The sequence below is a fragment of the Acipenser ruthenus genome, chromosome 14 (genome assembly GCF_902713425.1).
Source record: "Acipenser ruthenus chromosome 14, fAciRut3.2 maternal haplotype, whole genome shotgun sequence".
Lineage (NCBI taxonomy): Eukaryota > Metazoa > Chordata > Actinopteri > Acipenseriformes > Acipenseridae > Acipenser > Acipenser ruthenus.
Window position 1 is genome coordinate 19,241,211 of NC_081202.1, and position 21,438 is coordinate 19,262,648.

The 21,438-nt window shown below is 35.1% G+C and overlaps 1 protein-coding gene across 1 annotated transcript; it reads right to left on the bottom strand.

The window, feature by feature from the left end:
* Window positions 1–1,752: 1,752 nt before the first annotated feature.
* LOC117420087 (cadherin-related family member 3-like) lies at window positions 1,753–21,431 on the bottom strand. Its single transcript, XM_058986034.1, has 19 exons — window positions 21,257–21,431; window positions 18,818–19,017; window positions 18,073–18,241; window positions 16,795–16,880; window positions 16,190–16,287; window positions 15,983–16,087; window positions 15,567–15,712; window positions 15,263–15,452; window positions 13,438–13,603; window positions 12,210–12,303; window positions 11,532–11,630; window positions 10,898–11,136; window positions 9,406–9,577; window positions 8,977–9,227; window positions 7,941–8,134; window positions 5,496–5,509; window positions 5,362–5,387; window positions 5,203–5,251; window positions 1,753–4,685 (listed from the first exon to the last, which is right to left on the bottom strand). Exons 1-19 carry the CDS (start codon window positions 21,321–21,323, stop codon window positions 4,315–4,317), a joined length of 2,736 nt encoding a protein of 911 aa, XP_058842017.1. The 5' UTR covers window positions 21,324–21,431; the 3' UTR covers window positions 1,753–4,314.
* Window positions 21,432–21,438: the final 7 nt, after the last annotated feature.

The following is a 21,438-nucleotide window of genomic DNA, read 5'->3' on the forward strand; positions in this document are numbered from 1 at the left end:
GTTAAAGGACATGTTCAGATGCAAATATTTACTTTGTATTCACAAACAGGAAGTGGGTGTTTTTATAACCTGATTGCTTTAGAACATGGAAATACAGCCTTGAGTGGGTGGCAGTTCAATTCATTTTAACACGTAAGCACTATGATTGAAAATAACCTAATCATTTCTTGCATGAAGGAAATTGACATTTTGGAACTGGAGTTGTACTGCTCCTATGTTTTTGATTTCGGCAAGGAATTTAGGTTCAGTATATACTGCCATTTCCCAATGATAGGTATTTCTATATAATTCTTAGAGGTAATTTTGATTAATTTTAAATGAACTGTATTTTTTAATGCTAATTATTGTAATTTGAAAGCAGTGTCTGCTATGTTAAAACAGTACCCGACAACGCAGGCAATCCATAGCTGCTACATTCTACATTGTAGTTGTATTACAGACATGTCCGGCAGTTTGTTACACTGGGATTAGAAGCAAAGCAATGAAGAGTTAATCCGATCCAGGGATGCTTTATCATTTACTCACACCGGTCCCACTGAAACACACGTGTCCTAGTAAAGGTGCACAACAACCTCTTGTGGAAACTCATGTTGAAGATGTATTTTGTTTGCTACTTTACATCATTGTGTGTTAACATTTATTACTTCTTTCTCAAACCACTGCAGTATTAGTATGCCTTGGTGTGCAGTGGAACAAGCCCACAGAGAGGCACTTTTCACAGTCAGTGATCATTATATACAATCGTGTAGCACTTGTATGTAATTGGAGCCACGAGCAGTGAACAAACAAGAAGTGAAGGGTATATGACAGTGATATTCAAGGTATGCTATAAAATCATTCTTTACTTCTGTGAGAAAAATGTATTTTACATTTGTCTGAAACCAGTTAACTGAGGATTTCTCTGAAGAAAACCGACAACTTTAACTCACTAAATTAAACAATAATTGTCTTTAATAAACATCACTGAGCATTTAATAGGGTCTGGGTGTGTAAATTGGTTTGTGCATTTTTTTCTAATTCTATAAAGTCTTGTTTTCATAGACCTTTTATTTGATTGAGAGGTGCTTCGGGATGGCTTGCCATGAAAGGCGCTATATAAAAATAATTTGATTGCTTGATTGAGTGTTTTACAGAACATTAATAGCAATACATTAACAGGCAGCGCTTTAGTAACACCAACTACTGAGTTAAGCTTTTAACAAATACACAATATAATAAGGCCCTATATGTATATTATTATTCATTATGGATTATATTATGATTATCACAATATACTGGGTATAAATACTACTAAATAAGCAGGGGAAGAAAGTACGTGGTGTTTATTAGAATTTGGGCTTTATAGTATAGAACAGTGGTAAGCATTTATGCTAGGGGGCGTATTTCAGCTACCTGGGTAGCGAGGGGGAGTGACTGACATTCTGAACCTAAGATTTGTGTGGAACCACACCCCCCAAAGAAATTGAGGTTTTCAGGATGCCAAGTACTTAACTGAATAAATTGTTGCCAAGAAAAAAAGTAATGAATAGATTTTATTTTGAGTACTCAAGTATCTGAGCCCTCTAACTCACCCATATGACTGCTCAAGAACTGGATTGGGCTAAGACATTTTTGTAGTAGGAACTATAAGTGTGAAAACCATGATTTTTAATGTGGGATGTGTGATTATACTGTAGTATAATATTATGGCACCTGCTGATTTTGTAGTCACTAATATGGCCCTTGACAAATGTTTAACGAGAACCACTGGCATAGAACAAAACATGTTTAATACCTATTGTGATGTTCGGAACTTTCCATACATCACTGCCTGTTTTAACTAAGTACACACCGTGTCTAAGTTGTACAAGGTTCCACATAGTTACTATCTGAGCCTTAGCGCAGGCCATGGCAACTGTCAAACAAAGACATTGATAACAGGAACTAGTGTTCTTTTATGAGGTAAACAAATGAGAGGCATGCAAAAAAACAACATTAAACACCAACACAACTCAATCAGAGGAATTGTTGCACTCTTAATTGTCTCAGCTTTAACTAAACTCCAAGAAAACATTTTTTAAATAAAGAAAAATAGCATGATAAGTATGTGTGAGAGTCATCTGTGTTAATAAATACATTGGTTGCCTTCAATTGATTGCTTTCATATCACAGCTCTTAGTTGGGATTAAGATAAGAGGTCAATCCTACACCTCAGCAACAATCAGGATAAAAAACAAAACAAAATGGACTTTATCTGATTTTAGTACACCAGACAACCCAGATCAAAACCTTAACAAACATTAAATATGGATAGCTGGCCTCTGCATTCAGTCTGTACTATGGTGTATCAAGTGTAAGGCCCTGTCCACACTACATAACTGATCTCGAGAACAGTACTCAAAACCGTTCTAATTAATTCAGCTCAAAGTGTCCACACTGAAGTACCATTTCATGTTTATTCGGGCTTAATGTGTCCACACACTATTAAGATAGTTCGGTTACAGTTCCAGTGGAATGAATATGATAGTATCCCACCATGCACTGTTTTTTATTTTAAAATAATTTGTTATGCTTCATATTAATAGAGATGCATATTGCTAAAAATAAATCAAACAAGTATTTTGGAAAAAGTAAATGTGAATCCATGTAAGTAGGGCTTGAAATTTTCAGGTTTTATTTTTAATCAGGTGATGTTTAGTTCAGTTCTGGTCACTTCGCTAGAAAGAGTGCAAAGAAGAGCGACCAGAATTATTTCGGGTTTAAAAGGCATGTCATATGCAGACAGGCTAAAAGAATTGAATCTATTCAGTCTTGAACAAAGAAGACCATGCGGCGATCTGATTCAAGCATTTAAAATTTAGTTTTCTCCCCAGTTTGGAATGCCAAATTATTATTTTTTTTTATTCTGGTTCACTGCTGCAACCCCCCGCTGACTTGGGAAATGGAGGCTGAAACACACATCCTTCAAAACATGTTCCTGCCAATCCATCATTTTTTGCACTGCAGATCCACAGTGAAGCCACCAGACCCATAGTGCCAGAGGACAACACAGTTCTGAATGGCTCCACTGCAGACCCACAGGCGCCCTATCAGCCCCAGGGGGTGCTGGTGCACGGTGAACCGTGGATTTCCCTGCCGACCTAATCCCTCCCCTAGGAGCCCCCAGTCACGATCAGCAATGACATGCCTGGATTTGAACCTGTGATCTCCAGGCTATAGGGCACATCCTGCACTCCACGGGGAGCGCCTTTGCTGGAAGCGCTACTCAGGAGCCCCTAACAATTCTGTTAATTACAAAACAGTCTATGTTTTTAACTTCATATCTTGCCTGCGCCTAATTCTGGTCCCCTTAATTTTATTTCAAAAAGAGCTGACAAATTACGTGTATTGTTCATCCCCAATCCTACTTTTAACTCGCATTTCATTTTTGCAGTCGCCTAATTTAACGTTGTGCTTTTGTTATTTTCCCCACTAGTTTAACAGAGATGTCCTGACAGGTTTTTTTTAAGCATAAATATGAATACCCATTGCAGAGTGTACACTGATAGCAAGTTCTTCAGGCGCCAGTATTTCGCCAAACATACCACAACGCATTTTGGGATATTGGAGGATACACAAAAAATGTAGTACGGTATTACAGCGTCCACACTTCTGAAAAACTGCACTACCTGATACGATCTAATTAGAACCACCTCCTAAGGTGGTCTCAAGTCCAATTTTCGAGTACAGTATTAAACGCTGTGTAGTGTGGACGCAAACCATATTTAGCACTTTTTAGCTGGTTTAAAGGCAACTAATACGGTTTAAAGGCATAGTGTGGACAGGGCCAATGTCCAGTCCTTGAATTGTAAGACTTGCAATTGGATTAAAAAAAAAAAAATGTTAAAGGTAAACTTTAACAGACATCCAAGATATTACACACAAACAGAAAGCTATACTAAATTAAGTGGTGCTCATGTCAGCCATTTCAGAGGAAGACAAATGTAAGTCACAAGTACATTTTATATTTGTGACTGATTCCATTTTGGATTTTGTAATATCTTATTGTTTCAAAATGTATTTAAAGTAAATATAAAAATACAATCAATCAATTAATTGAATTGGACCTTTAACAGCCAGCATTTAAATGGCTTTTTTTCGCCAACGTTTAAATTAGATTAGCTAGCATATTTCAATATCAAAACATAAGTGATTTTTGAAAATTACATCCAAACAAATTAAAAAGTTAACAAAACCATATGTAGACCAAACAACAGTACCGTCCGAAATTATAAAAACACACAAAAATACATTTTCTGCTGTGATTTCAGCACTGAGAGATCTTTTTAAAAAATGTCAGACTTCTGACAGATCCCCCTTTTTCAGAATGGATTTTGGTTCTCCTTCCTGTTTCGTCTTTGGCGTTGGTAATGGTGACAACCCCTCTGTGGGCTGCCCTGCTGGGTTCTGAAGCAAGCTCTTGGGGTCAGGTCCAAATACATTCTTCTTTTCAGCTCCCTTCTGTAATGCCTTGACATCGTGGCTGTTGGTTTTCTGTCCGTTTGCTGTCCCGATCCTACCTTTGCCTTCGTTAATACTGGAGGGCAACACTGGAATCACAAGCTCACTGCTCTCCATTTTGATTGGCTGAGGGTCCTTGAGTATCTGGGTGTCTTTCCACCGGCGAGCTCCAGACTTTGTGTTGAACTCATAAACTTTCCCTGTGACTAGAAATAAATAAACAAGCACACAGAGAATATGAAAACAGCTGCTGGAGTTTAACTTACTTTTGCTATTAATTCATTCTTAACTTTGTGAAACTGACAGAAGAAACTCATTTTTCTGTCATCTATGCGTTGTCTAAAAATATACCAACAAAATTGAAGCCTATTGTCCAAGCATTTTAATCCAGTCTGTAATTCATACATTTTATGATCATTATCTCGAGTACTTTCTTATTTTGAAAAATTAGAGCCCCATAAAACTGTCACAATAACACTATATTTCATCCCAAAAGATACATCAAATGTGTAGACATTTTCTATGATGCCAGATGTATCATTCCTTTTCATTCATTTTCACAGAGTATGCTTCAGAAAAAGGGGAAAGCATAGCATTTTCACTTTTCTCATTTCCTGAAAAAAAATTGAATTGTATGCAATTGAATACTACGTATTACACAAGAAAAATGCATTGAATACAGAAGGCTTTCTAAAAGGACCTTTTAAATTCTGCACTTCTTACCTGGGTCTACTGCTTCTCCATCAAAGACAGTGTTAATCTTTGTCAATTCCTAAGAGACAAAAAAAATAAAAATAGATCACAGTAACGGCACCATGTTTGAGGAAAAAACAATTAGACTTTTCATAGTAACATAACATAAAAAAAAAAGAAAATACGTACCATAACGACTTCTTTCTTGGCTTTATCTGCAAAGAAAATGGGATTGAGATACAAAATTAGACAGTATACAAACTATTATATTTTTTTATTTGAAAACTACAAAAGTTTAAAGATTTTATCTTAAAAAAACGTACTTGTATTTTGAATCCTGTTAAATGAAAACAATAAAGGAAAGTCTTTATTAAACAGCAATATCAACATTTACAAACGTGTTCACAAACAGAACTCCCAAATCCAGAAGTTACTTCAAATTATATTTTATGTTTTACTGGCCCCACAACTTTTTGTTTGCAATCATTCTAAGTGGTTATTATTGCAGTTACGCAAATAACTATTTTTTTTATCTCTAGATAAATCTGTGTTAAAGTGTGTTCACTTGAGTTAAGGAGCTACGTGTGTGTACTTGCCTGCCATAGACAAAAGTAGCAAGGGTGCAAGTCAGCAAAGGTGTTTTTATTGAATTAACATCTTATGAACATCTACTTTGAATTAAGTTTCCTTTTGTACACAACTGTGTACTACATGTTGCTGGTGCTTATCACTATAAACACACTACTCCAGCCTACCTTACATATGTTTATGGTGGGTAGGTAGAGTTGAAGAACACACCGTCTTAAAAAAACAATATCTGAGTAACAACATTATTGCTTCATCTTCAAAAATATGTTTTAGTTTGGATATACCTTTGGATTCCCAGACAGCATTCTTTAACGGCCTGCCATTACATACAATACCACCTTTTCTCATGTAAATAAACTAAACTAATAAAAAATGTAAGTTTGAAAAAAAAACAACAATATCTGAGTAATTGCAATAAGAACCATTGAGAATTACTGTAAACGCCATGACAGTAAAAAAAATAAAAGTTAGAAAATGTAATTTAAAGCAACTTACTTTTTAAATTAGAAATGCTATATATATATATATATATATATATATATATATATATATATATATATATATACATATATACAGTACTGTGCAAAAGTTTTAGGCAGGTGTGAAAAAATGCTGTAAAGTAAGAATGCTTTCAAAAATAGACATGTTAATAGTTTATATTTATCAATTAACAAAATGCAAAGTGAGTGAACAGAAGAAAAATCTACATCAAATCAATATTTGGTGTGACCACCCTTTGCCTTCAAAACAGCATCAATTCTTCTAGGTACACTTGCACACAGTTTTTGAAGGAACTCGGCAGGTAGGTTGGCCCAAACATCTTGGAGAACTAACCACAGTTCTTCTGTGGATTTAGGCAGCCTCAGTTGCTTCTCTCTCTTCATGTAATCCCAGACAGACTCGATGATGTTGAGATCAGGGCTCTGTGGGGGCCATACCATCACTTCCAGAACTCCTTGTTCTTCTTTACGCTGAAGATAGTTCTTAATGACTTTCGCTGTATGTTTGGGGTCGTTGTCATGCTGCAGAATAAATTTCGGGCCAATCAGATGCCTCCCTGATGGTATTGCATGATGGATAAGTATCTGCCTGTACTTCTCAGCATTGAGGAGACCATTAATTCTGACCAAATCCCCAACTCCATTTGCAGAAATGCAGCCCCAAACTTGCAAGGAACCTCCACCATGCTTCACTGTTGCCTGCAGACACTCATTCGTGTACAGCTCTCCAGCCCTTCGGCGAACAAACTGCCTTCTGCTACAGCCAAATATTTCAAATTTTGACTCATCAGTCCAGAGCACCTGCTGCCATTTTTCTGCACCCCAGTTCCTGTGTTTTCGTGCATAGTTGAGTCGCTTGGCCTTGTTTCCACGTCAGAGGTATGGCTTTTTGGCCGCAAGTCTTCCATGAAGGCCACTTCTGACCAGACTTCTCCGGACAGTAGATGGGTGTACCAGGGTCCCACTGTTTTCTGCCAATTCTGAGCTGATGGCACTGCTGGACATCTTCCGATTGCGAAGGGAACTAAGCATGATGTGTCTTTCATCTGCTGCAGTAAGTTTCCTTGGCCGACCACTGCGTCTACGGTCCTCAACGTTGCCCGTTTCTTTGTGCTTCTTCAAAAGAGCTTGGACAGCACATCTGGAAACCCCTGTCTGCCTTGGAATTTCTGCCTGGGAGAGACCTTGCTGATGCAGTATAACTACCTTGTGTCTTGTTGCTGTGCTCAGTCTTGCCATGGTGTATGACTTTTGACAGTAAACTGTCTTCAGCAACCTCACCTTGTTAGCTGAGTTTGGCTGTTCCTCACCCAGTTTTATTCCTCCTACACAGCTGTTGCTGTTTCAGTTAATGATTGTGTTTCAACCTACATATTGAATTGATGATCATTAGCACCTGTTTGGTATAATTGTTTAATCATACACCTGACTATATGCCTACAAAATCCCTGACTTTGTGCAAGTGTACCTAGAAGAATTGATGCTGTTTTGAAGGCAAAGGGTGGTCATACCAAATATGGATTTAATTTAGATTTTTCTTCTGTTCACTCACTTTGTATTTAGTTAATTGATAAATAAAATCTATTAGCATTCTTACTTTACAGCATTTTTTCACACCTGCCTAAAACTTTTGCACAGTACTGTATATATATATATATAAACATAAAAATAAATACTTACGGAGGCTCCTTGTATTTAGCAGGTTTTGGTGTGCAGCAGCTGAGGTCTTTTTTTGACAGATATTTTGCCAGGTGATAGAGTAGGTACCCCAGAAATCCAAGGAGAAGCATTGCACCCAGGGTAATTATGAATGGGACATACCATGCAGTTGTAGCATATGCATTTTTAGCAATATGGATATATGTGATACTAGGCTGAAAGTCAATAATAATAGGTTAATGCACAACATGTCCTGCACATTTATACATTTCATTAAAAAAGGGATGTGTTTCAAATATAAAGAAGAGCTTAATGCATTAATGTCAATAATGCCATCTTTTGGGACCAAAAATTGTGCTAGATAATAATGTGTTGGTTTACAGTTACTGCAAATCTAATACTGTGCCTAAAAAAGGTATATATTACAAACTATCTGAACACTTTGAAAACTATATTACAGTAGATAGAGTAAGATTATTTTGCAGACATACATATTTTTTATTAAACTCACATATTTTATTTTCTCAGCCTCCCACTCCCTCCAGCATTTGTTATTCATATTTTATTTATGTTCTTGCGACTATCTGTTATTATTTTTAAATGTAAAAGCAATCTAGCCTCTAGCCTACCCACAAAAACAATAAAAGGACTAGTATAGTATATGCTTCTACATATGTAAATATCTGGACGAGATGCTTCAATTAATAAATTATAAGGTACATGTTTTCTTCCCTTCTGTTGTTTTCATGCTCCTAACGGGGGTGTTTGTACAGTTGCAGACCCTTCTTCTATTTCAGTAAAAGCTAGTCTGATTTATGGAAACTGTAACTTCAGTTCCTTCCCCAAAGTTAAAACATCCCTGCATTATATCTCTCCTCCCATTTTGCGATGCCTTAAATTTCAGGAATTGTTTGATTTGATGCTGCTTATGAGAAACTGTCAACTGGAAAGCTGCACAATTTTCACAGCTTCTCAGAACGCACACCAGCCTTAGCATTTCACTTAATCTACCACCATGTGTAGTTATTTTACACAGTCAAGTTTGACGGATACTTACAGGTGTAGTGGTTAAAACTGTAGTCAGGCCTGCAATCACTACATTTACATTTATTGTAACTGTTCCAGTCTCTACAATGCCTTTAGGTTGTCGGGCTCCTGATAGTAGGTTATCATCCGTTATAAATACAAGAAGTTTATAATTCCATTGTTTGTCCAGGCCGTCAGAGTAATCAAACGGTTCTGCCAGAATAAGTCTTGTGATGTTTGAGCCCGCCGTTGGTGAAAAAGCAAAGTGGTTGTTTATGTTACCTGTAAAATGCAAGGTAAACATCAGGTACAATTTATAAGGCACTAAGTCAGGTAGACAAACGTGTCATCTCGTTTTACCTCTCCTGTAAAATACACAAAAGTAAGTTCATGAAATTATACTATCATTGCATTTAATTAACAAGTTTTTGGCAGTATTTATTTTAGGAAATCTTTGTACCTGAATTAATGGTATAACGGAAGGCAGTAGGTGGGGAGTCTCGATCAGTGCAGGTGAGTTGGAACCTCTGAATGTTAGTGCCTGGGCTGAGGTCAGTTGGAACAGTTATTGTATAATAATTTGGTGTGCACATTGGTTTTTCATCATTTGCTTCAAGAATATTTACTGTCACCTACAAATAAAAAGAAAAAAAGAAACATATGGTTACTGAAACAGAAAAACATTTTGAAAAGTTGTGTTATGTTACTAGAAAGCTGATTTGTGTCTGTGTGTGTATGTGTTCAGTGTTGTGTGAAGGGGGGTTCCAACGATTCCAGTGGAACTGGGCCTATCAGGAGCCTGTAAAGAAGCCGTTTTTTTTTTTTGCATTTGTTTTATTTCCTTCTTGCTCTTTTCTTCCATAGTGGGGCACGGACACTGCTTCAGAGAAAGCTAGGAAGGTCCCTTTTTAAAAGTACTTCATGTTGATTGTTATTTGTTGGGGGGTAGGGGGGCGGGGTCCCCAGATTTGAGTTTTTGAACAGGGCCTGGAGCACCCTTGGCATGGCACTGTGTCTGTGTGTCTAAATGTAACTCAGTAGCTCTGGTGAATATGCTTTGCTCCTTGTTCTGCAGTTGTGCTATAGAGGTTTAATTAGAAAGTTTTCAGTCAAAACGTGTTCATTGATATTATTTATGTCAAACAGGACATTTTCATTTTAATATACTTTTTTAGATGGTTTAAAATGTGAATTGTGGTTGTTACTGAAATGTATCTGTTGTCCCTGCAGACCCTCTTTGGTAGATTAATCAATTTTAACAAAACAAAATTAATGCAGTTAAAAAAAAGACATGTCTTATTGAAGATCCATAGATTACTTTGAATTAAGAAAGTACATGTTTTGAGTAAATTCAAATTAAAATAAATGTAGTTTTTTTTTTTAATTAGTCGATGCTAGTTCGTTTTTATTATTTTCTCCCCAATTTGAAATGCCCGATTATTTTTAGGCTCAGCTCACCACTACCACCCCTGCACTGACTCGGGAGGGGCGAAGACGAACACACGCTGTCCTCCGAAGCGTGTGCTGTCAGCCGCCTGCTTCTTTACACTCTGCAGACTCACCATGCAGCCGCCTCAGAGCTACAGCGTCGGAGGACAACGCAGCTCTGGGCAGCTTAAAGGCAAGCCCGGAGGCGCCCGGCTAGACTACAGGGGTCGCTGGTGCGTGGTGAGCCGAGGACACCCTGGCCGACCTAGCTTGGTTTTAGGAGACTAGATTTCAGGCCACTGCACGGCACACCAGGTAAGACTTGGGGTTTGATACAGCAAAGTTGCCTCACTAGGTCTCCCAGTCTCCTGCAACCAGGTTTCAAACCACTGTTCCTGAAAAAGTGGCTTTGTGTTCCCTTAGCTTAAGTTATCAAGCTTTGAAAATCAAGTATTTCAATGCTAAGAAATACAACACATATGTGTTCTGTTGTTTTATCAAAGGGACACATTTTGTGTACTTACTACAGCATTTGCTGTTTTAGGATTTGTAGGATCGTTGTCCACAGCCCCTATGGTGAGAACATACTTTGACGTAGTTTCATAGTCTGGTTCTGTCAAAAGCTGTATTGATCCTGTATTTGGATCGATCCAAAATATGTTGCTGTAACCAAGAGTACTTCCACCTGCTTCTATTGAGTAGGTTATTCCAGTAAAAGGAATATCTTTGTCAGTCGCAGTCACAACTCCAATTTCTGCCCCTTCTTTAAACAAAAGACAAACCCATATTTAGAACATTTCTGTAATGATTTCAATAAACAAAAACATGAAATACAACTCTCTATTTGGTTTGTTTAGTCCTGTTTGTTATGTCTACAATGTCTGCAGTCTTTCTTATACCTGCAATATTTATATCAGAAATAGTAAAGAGACAGAAACAATTCGTTCTTCTTCCCCATTTTAATTTTAACAGTATAGTTTTGATCAGATTTTAAAACAGTGTATGGTTAACATACCTCTCATAAGAAGGCGTCTATGAAAACAAACAGTGGGATTCATATTTGTATATTTTAAGTCAATTGTTTTGTGAAGTTTAACAGCATAGTTTTCACTGGCACTTAAAAAAATTAAAAACAATGTTAAATACACCAACACTTACGTCCACTAAGTTCAGAAACACTGAAATTATAAGTTGCTGGGTTGAACACAGGAGGATTTTCATTTACTGGAAGGACTATCACATAAACGTAAGCTGTATCTAAAAGGAAGAAAAATGTACTTTACACTTTACTCTTAAACAAACTAAATCCAGATTAAAACTAGAAATGGGTGCTTTTGGACAAAAATAAAGAATCATTGACAGGAATGGCACCTCTGTGAACAAATGGTTTACAAAAATGGGAGTAAATGTATATGTGAAAAAGTATTAGGTCTCCATCATTGATATGCCCCGAGGTTAAAACAAGGTGGCAGTGAAATGCTAAATTTGTATTGGACAACATCACCACCACCACTGAGAGAATTATATAATACAGCTGCTCACCAATTCTAAGACACTGACTCAAAGTGTTTGGTTTGTGTAATTGATATTGTCATAAGTTAAAAGAGTGACAGTAAAAAGGTACATTTTTACTACACAACACAGATTTTAAGAACATGAGGTGGGGAAGCATATTAGCACTGCATCAGCTTCAGCCCACAATGCTTCACTATGGGCTTCAATGCACAGTGAAACGTTAATATTCTTCCCCACCTCACAGTTAGCTCTGAGGTGTCTTTTGAGAAGCAGTGTTTGGTTCCCTCACGGAGATGCTTAAACGACCACGATATACCTTACCTTTATAAAACGGAGCCGTTATATCTTCAGCCACTACAGTTAAGGTGTATTCAAGTGGGTTATTAGGTTGCTCAAGGTCTAGACTTCCTGTTAACTGTAAGAAAATATCACTTAATATTAAATGCCCTGTCAATGTCATTGGTTTTATTTTTAAATAGACATTTTTACAAATATCCTTGAGATTTTACATACATATACAGTATGTAGATTTCACATAATCCAGCCACCTGTCATGTACTGTAAACAGTGCAGAGCTGCATAATCCTGACGTTTTTACAGCTACATAAAGAATGTATCCTTAATAATGGCAGACAATGTTACAGGTTTATCTGAGTCATTATCACAACATACCAATATAAACGTACTGTTTTTTAATTTCATAATACCGGTATCTTTTTTTGTCTCATACTTCCCTTTGAACATTTTAATAAAAAATTACTATTACTTTCAAAATCTGGTACACAATCATTGGGAAAGAATTTCAAAATGATGAAATGCGTTCTTTATACTTATATACAAACATATATAAATAAACAGCCCCATGTTTTTAAAGAAATACACACCTATTATTAATATTTATTTTAATTTTAAAAAGGAATCCTCCAAATATTGCATTGTTGCACTTGCTCTTTCCTTCTGTGATACCTTTTCACAGTGGCTGAATTATTATTTGTTACACATCTGTAGACCTGGTCTGAATGTGTATCAAATATAGGACCTGAGCTATAGGGCAACACAACACTTGTAACCAGCTTCATATGTTAATTAGGCTACAAGTTCTGTCTACAACTAGTATGGTCGTGCAAATCCCAAGAGTGCTAAAGCATGCTTGCTTAATCAAATTCTGGTGCAAAGTCTGCTCCCATTGTCCTCCTGATTAAGGTGTGCAAATGGACTGCTTCCGCATTACTGGATTACAGAGGTTACTAAACAGGGCCTATTCCCAGAGCAGCTTGTGATGTTACTCCATCAGACTATTTTCAGAGCCTACCTCAGCCAATAATAACATAACTGCTTTTACCTCATGCAAATGTTACAGTGGACAAGATTAAAAGCAGCCATTGCATTCTGGAAGTCTATGGGTCTTTTTTTTAGAACAGCTCTGGAAACAGCTCTAGAATAAGGCATACAGTAGTAAATTATCTGTAAAGTAACAAAACACTATATCGTTTTGAACATATTGAATTGTTAGCCTGATATAACAGTTAAACGTTAGAAACTTTATTACCAAAATATTTCCAGAAAATGCTGGGTTCAGGGCAAAAATCAGATTACACCCGTTACAAGATAGGTCAGTAAATTTGAACTGATTATTTGGCGGGTCGACATCATTATCAGTGCATTTTATTTCTGTAATGCTTGTATTAAGAACTGCTGTCTCTTCAACTTGAGGCCTATGTAAGACAAAAAAAAATATATAGTCATGAATTTTTCTACATTAATGTCAGATCAATGTTGCTTCAAAATTAAATAATGTGTTCATTCTACATCTAATTAAGCATATCAAATTTTCAATCACACAAGAGCACTACACCAACCTTTCCAGCCAGTCTGAACCCATTATACATGCATATTATGTATCAAACCGATCATCATAACTACAGCTGCAACTGGATTGAATATGGAATCAGTTTGGAAGCTTTACAGTTTGAAATACTATAATTTGTGATTTTCAAATTATTACAGGGTGTAAAAACTTTCAAAGACAGTACAAAGATTAGTTTATCTAGTATCTTGGTACAGTATTTGCCACTTACTAGATGTACAATTATTTTGCTGCTGATTCAATACTATTGATACTTTTGAAAACAAAAACTCAAGGCTCCACACAAATGGTATTTTTCGGCTTCTCTAACGCGGTGCATTGTAGGGAGTGTGTCATTTCACGTGGTATTCATTCAAGAATTGTAGAACCTGCATTTGGTAAGGTGGGTCAATTTTGAAAAGCAGCTTCTTTTATTCAGTTCTTGTTCTTTATTTCACATTACAACCTGCTGTAGGCCTTTAAGGTAATTTCTTTGCAAACATCATTTTGTTTAATTAAAATCATGTTTCATCAAAAGATCTACCACTATTTGTTTTCATCTTTTTACCGCTCTTGAGACTACCTATTATTGTTCTGAAATGTAAATGCAATCTAGCCTATAGCATCCCCACAACAATAATAAAGGGCTAGTATACTAAATACATACATATATGGGCATTATGCTTCAATTAATAAATGGGGAAAAAACATGCTTTCTTCCCTTGCGTTGTTTTCGTGCTTCTAGTGAACGTGTGGGTTTGTGCGGCTCTAGACCCTTCTTTTATTTCAGTAAAAGTGGGTCTGATTCGTGGCAACTGTAACTTCAGTTCCCTACCAAAAGGTAAAATATACCAGCGTTATATCTCTCCTTCCATTTTGCAGGGCCTTAAATTTCAGGGATCGTTTGATTTGATGCTGCATAAGAGAAAGGGCAAACTGGGAAGTGGCACAATTCTCGCACCTTTCAGAACGCACATTCACCTTAGTTTTAGATTTAATCTAGCCCTGAGTTATGTTTACAGTCTTATCCTTTCACTTGGTTCCAAATTATGATGTGTTTCTTAGCATATGCAGAGCTAGATTTAAGGAAAATAATTATTGAAATTCAACAGCTTAATTTAGGCTGAACCAAACTTTCTTCACTATAAATGTTTTTTGTTATATAAACAGAATACTTTTTGAACTTTCTTGGACTGCTGTGTTCATTTCATTCACATGGATGGCTATAATCAAACCCTGTGCCCCCTCGGGAGATCAACGGTTATTAGTATCCTCCATATGTATGTATCATCAGTGTAGATTTTAAAAAAGTGCATTCTTCAAACAAAGACATCCTTCGAACTATCTATCTTAGCTACCTGAAAATAAAACATGGTAGTTTTTCACTGTTTTTTTTACAGGGTTTTCTTGTTTATTAATTACTTCTAATTTTAAATGTTTTTTCTGGGATACACTTTGGATATATGGTGCTGATTTCCATAACATATATAAACTTAAACTTAATCCATTGAGTATTATTGAAACGTACCTGTAGGTATCTGGAATACAAACAGGTGGATTGTCGTTGATATCAGTAACGTTGAATGTTATTGACATGGAGGTTGACTGACCTCCTTTTGGACTGTCTATAACACTCACTTCTACAGTTATCAGCGGATTTTCTCGAAGGGGCTTGGCATCTCTATCTATCCATTCTGCCACTCGAATTATACCTGTCACTGAAACAAAAGTCATCACCAACAAAAGTAATCACAAACAGTACAGTCTTTTCCATAACACTGAAGATATGATGTCTGTATCTCAGCCAGTTCTGACATGTGAGCTGTACTTACATGGGTTAATGGTAAAGTAATCTGTGGGGTTTATACTGAAGATGAGGTTGCCTACATAACCAAAGTCATCTGCATCTTGAGCTGTTACGTTAGCAACAATTGTTCCTGGTGGCTGCTCTTCTGGAATGGTAAATGTTGTCTGCTTCCTATAACAAAATAATGAGATGAATTAAAAATATAATTCAGCTAAATAGAGGATACTGAATGGCTGTTCATGTAGGACTTATTATAGTTATAGTTATGAGGATGTCAACACACAATCTATGTGTTCCCTGTCTGGGACTAGAGACTTAATCAGACATGATAATTAAATGCAGAACTCCAATTAAGTTAATCTGGCATTTTATAATAAATACATTAAAAAATATTATTGCTAGTATTTCAACAGAATCAATATAATGATAAAAGAAACTTACATGGTAAAAATAGGCGCATTGTCGTTTGTATTTACAATGTAAACAATTACAGTTCCATTAATGTCTGGGTTTGTTCCATCTCCTACTTTGACCAGTAAATTGTAACTGCAACACCAAACAAACAACAATTGCATTAATGCATTATTTGTACCTAATTAAGTTTAAAACATATGCAAAAAGATGCTGAATAATAATTGTCACTCTTGCCTTTTGAGGTCTTTCTCATAATCCAAAACTTTGATTGAAATAATGGATCCCGTTCCGCCATTAATAGTAAATGGGGAACCTGCTGGTTGCAATGAATACTGAAACAAAACAAATATATATTTGATAACTTAATAACTGTCATAGTGTTGGTGAGATCATAACAAATAATTTTAAAATAGTATATTTATATTTATTAAAGTACGAAACAGCAAACTCATAGCATTAATAGGCATCATTGCAATGTTTCTACAATATACTACATTAATAATATATATCTTTACATTATTACAATGATGACATTTCCTTTAATCAGTTCATTTTGTTATCCTTATAATCTACAACAAACATTTGGGTTCTGGGCTGGCTATGTATTGTGCAGATTCACCAGGGTCACAGGTGGCGATATGGTTGTTTTTCACATCACAATATTAGCATGCAGTGTAACTGCAGTTTAACATTTTTGGACTATCAGCTTTTGCATAACATTGTTTTGATTGTTACGATAATCCTTTTTTTATGATTTAAAAAGGGTATTCAAAACATTTAAACAAAGATAAATAAAGCTATTTCTGAATATCCAATAATATTTTGAAACATATAGTTACCTGGAGTGGTTGCTTTTCAGGGTCGTATGCTAGAACTGTATAAATGGTACCTGGTGGTGAATTCTCAGTGATGTAAACTGACACAGCTAAAAACAAAAACATAATTTAGTATCCCAAATCGTGGTAGATTATATATTTTCCAAGAATACTAAACATGTGGTCATACCAGAAAACTTTATTTTCTCATATGCAAGAATAGTTTTAAAAAGCAATCCGAGGAGGTACCCGTTATACTATTTATTTGCTGTCTGGAATTTGCACTTCAAAACTGGTTTCTGCCAAAACACTGACTCTGCATAGAAATGACTAGGGCCTGGATTACATCAGCATTATCACCATAGCCATGATATAGTATTGCTATGGTGCTGCCAGAGATGGGTTTCTGTTTTAGTGACTGTCAAGAATAATACTGCATTATCATTATTAATTTCCACCCAATCAATCTGTTATTAAGCAATTGAACCCTGATTAGAGAGCCATACTGTGTGGTACTTGACCGCGTTGTACCATTCAGACAAAGTTAACTACCAAGGTAAATCCTGATAATCTGGGTTTTATTGCAAGTAGAAAGTGGTAAACAGTAGCTTTATTGTTATTTTAAACATTTTACATTCCTAATTTACAGATTTATTTGCGGTCAAATACCATATGCTAGTGCCCTGGAATCGAGCTTCCTGGTTCGTGGATGGAAGTTCTGAAGTTTCTAATGCCAGGTAAACACAAAATGTATTCTAGGCAAGGCACCGATACAGCAGGTATAACGCTCAAACTCGGTCCTGGGGACCCCCTGTGGCTGCTGGTTTTCATTCCAACAGTGCTCTCAATTACTTAACTATACACTTACACTAATAATTTGCTTAATTAGACATTTTACTTGTTTTCAGCTCTTAAACAGTTGCACTTCAAGTTACTTATCAAATGTTATAGCTAACTTGAAATATGCAATTGTTCAAGAGCTGCAAACAAGTAAAAAGGTCGAATTAAGCAAATTATCAGTTCAATTAAGGGTCTAGTTAAGTAATTGAGAGCTCAGTTGGAATGAAAATCAGCAGCCACAGGGGGTCCCCAGGACCGAGTTTGAGAAACCCTGATATAAAGCAAGACAATGAATTAAAACCTGAGCAAGGAAATCGTCCACTTATTAAGGATAAAGGAAGCAGTAAAAATGTATTTTAAATCTTCTGTTTTAGTGACCTATTGGTAAAAAAAGGGATTAAGACGTTCTGGTTGCTTATTATGCAATTCACTCCATTGTGCTTCTGCATCCTAACTGTTTACCTTGATTTTCCAAATTGTCTAGAAACACAGGGGGCTCATCCACATCTGTTATCACTATAGTAAGTATTTGGAGGTCAGTGTCTCCCCTTGAGTCTTTCACATATATCTGCAAATTAAATGCATTTGGTGCTGTTTCGAAATCCAGTATAGGATTCCCAGTGATCAGAACCTGAAATATAAGAAACCAGATTTCAAAGTGAGATGGACAAACACCCTTTCTGCCATTCTTCTGCCCTGTTGTCGTAGAGAAAATACACTAGCAAACGTATTGCTGTATTTACAGTACAGTGTTTTGCAAACCAGTCCAAATTACTTTGAATTCTTACTTGATTGTTTTTTTATTATTATTGAGAAAATTGAAAAATATGAAACTTTCAACTACTTAGAATCATTTTTATCTACCACGTATCAAACAACCAGACATCCAATAGAATGGCAAGCCATGCACACAACCTTGTAAAACCTTTGTGTCAACATTCACTTTGTTTTTAGTAATCAACATTTTCTTTTGATTCCTTTAACTTTTTTAAAACCTGAAATTGCATGTATTGCTCATATACATACCGTTCATACAAACAATATTATCATAAGCCATGTATTAAATGCTTTCAGAAATTAGATCATTTATCTGGGCATGTGCATGGTTTATAAACTTTAAATGATTATAGAGGTCCAAGAAATAATAGATGTTAAACTGAGACTGAGACTGAGTCAAACTTTAAACATGGATTTTCTTTTGACGTACCTGATACTGTAAATTTAGTTTGCTGATGATAAAAGCTTTGGTGAGAGGATTTGAGTTTATAATGATGGGATAACCAGGTGGAACTGTGGCTGCTCTTGTAGTATTTACTGTAAAACTGGCCACCACCATACCAGAAGGACTGTTTTCCTTCACATTTACTGTGTTTGGCAAATCGACTAAAGTAACAGCACCACTCATGCCTTAAAAATGGACAAAAAAAAGGCAGTGATTAATATTTTAAAATAATGGTTTCAGTTCATGAGGTCATTCATTTTTGGTAGGGAGAGGTAGTGTTACTGGATCCACAACTGTTAGATAATTGAAATAAGCTTACATCTACCAGCCCAACTGAATGGAGGATAACCCCAGCCACTTGGTTAGTGAGCCCTACATTATCACTACGTTACAGCTCATTCTCTTCCTTCATTTAAAAAGAATAAAGCAATACATACAATTTATGGTATATATATATATATATATATATATATATATATATATATATATATATATATATATATATATATATATACCATCAATTACAACTTGAACTGGCTAACAATTAAAAAAAATAAAATAAAAAAATGATCCTAACAATTAATTATGTAAAAAATTAAATTTTAAAAATATTTCTCTCAGGTCCTTGCTAAGACATGTGAATTGTAGATAACATGATGCCCTTTTTAAAGATACATTCACAAAATTAATTTTGTTCAGACGCCTCAAGAACATCAAAAGCTATATAATATATACAGAAAATGCATGATACAGTTTATTTATTTCCCCCTGGTTTGTAAGACTTCATTTTGAGTAAACATAGAAATACGTCACATGTAATTGCAACACACTTATTTAATAATTACAGGTGTACACAGGTGTGTCACGTCAACGTATGCTTATCAAATGTTCCTACTTGTATACTGTGCATGTCGACTCGTACTGTGCATGCACAGCTTTTGTTTTCCTTGCAGTCTGAGGACGCCCATCAAAAACAAATCCCCCTTTGGATATGAAATGCGTGTTTTGTAAACTTACATTTTATTCCACATGTAACTAATTTGTTTTATGTTGAATACAGACAGCTGCTGGTACGAACTTTAAAGTGTACTAAAGAGGGTTTACATTTTTTAAAATAAAAAGCAATATAATAAAGGCACCTTTGCTGATTCCAAATGTTTTACTATAAATAACCTCAAATACACATTTGTAAAATTGTTTTGCAAAAGTTGCATACTTATTATTATTATTATTATTATTATTATTATTATTATTATTATTATTATTATTATTATTATTACAGCTATTTGCCTGGTGTGCGTTCCGATACTATTTGTCATGTTGTTGATATTCGTTTGAAAATAAGTTATAATAATAATAATAATAATAATAATAATAATAATAATAATAATAATAATAATAATAATAATAATACATTTATTTTGTATAGCGCCTTTCGGTACAATTATCTCAAAGCACGTTACAGGTAAAATAAAAACAATTAACACGTATTAAAACAACAACAAACTACAAAAAAAGCCAATCGATAAAGATGAGTCTTTAGACCAGATTTAAAAGCCCCAATAGCCTCACAGTCCTTCAAATGTCTCGACAATTATATTACCTTATTTTAGTTATAGCTACCGTTAACATTTTGGTATAAGTATCAACTTTTGACCAGGTAGCAGATTTTGACAAGGTAGCATAATTTGACGCTTATAGGTGTTATATTTTAGCACATTTTGACGAAGTATCAAAAATTGACATTACATCTGTTATGTTCTAAATTATATCTAGTACTGTATTTGCAGATCATCTCCAGCTCTGTACTATTTAAGTACCAATATATTTTATAAGATGATATTACATTACCCATTCAGAATTGAAGAGTGTGAGATATATAGTCTGATTTATCTATTTAAACGTTCAAAAATAATGCAAATATATATATATATATATATATTGATAAGAATAGAAATATTAAAAAAAAATAATGTCCACAAAAAGTTTAGATGATTAAAAAATAATTTATTTCATTTATTTAATTTTTTAATCATTTAAACTTTTTGTGAACATTATTTTATTTTTTTATTTTATTCTTTAAATATTTTTTCTTCTTATCAACCTACATTTTTTTGTACACTGCAGTTCTACCTTCTCTGATATATACATGTATCTGATATATATATATATATATATATATATATATATATATATATATATATATATATATATATATATATATATATATGTGTGTGTGTGTGTGTGTGTGTGTGTGTGTGTGTGTGTGTGTGTGTGTGTTAACGTTCAATCCAAAACAAACAACTGCAAATAAAATAAACGAATCCCTTTTCTTGGATTTATAAATCCTGAAACCAAAATACAATATTAGAACGTGATATACTTTGTACAAACACAAACATATTAACATTTTATAGACCTTACCTTGTATTGCCCCAAAACAGATAAATAAAAACAAGTTCATGATATTATTAAATTTATCGAGATCCATATTGTTTTACTAAGATTGCCGCTATTCTCGTATGATGTGTGTTCCCGTTAACAGCATATTCCTTATGCAATACCGTGCGCGGTCTAAGTGCTACATGTAAAACAGGCGAGTCTGC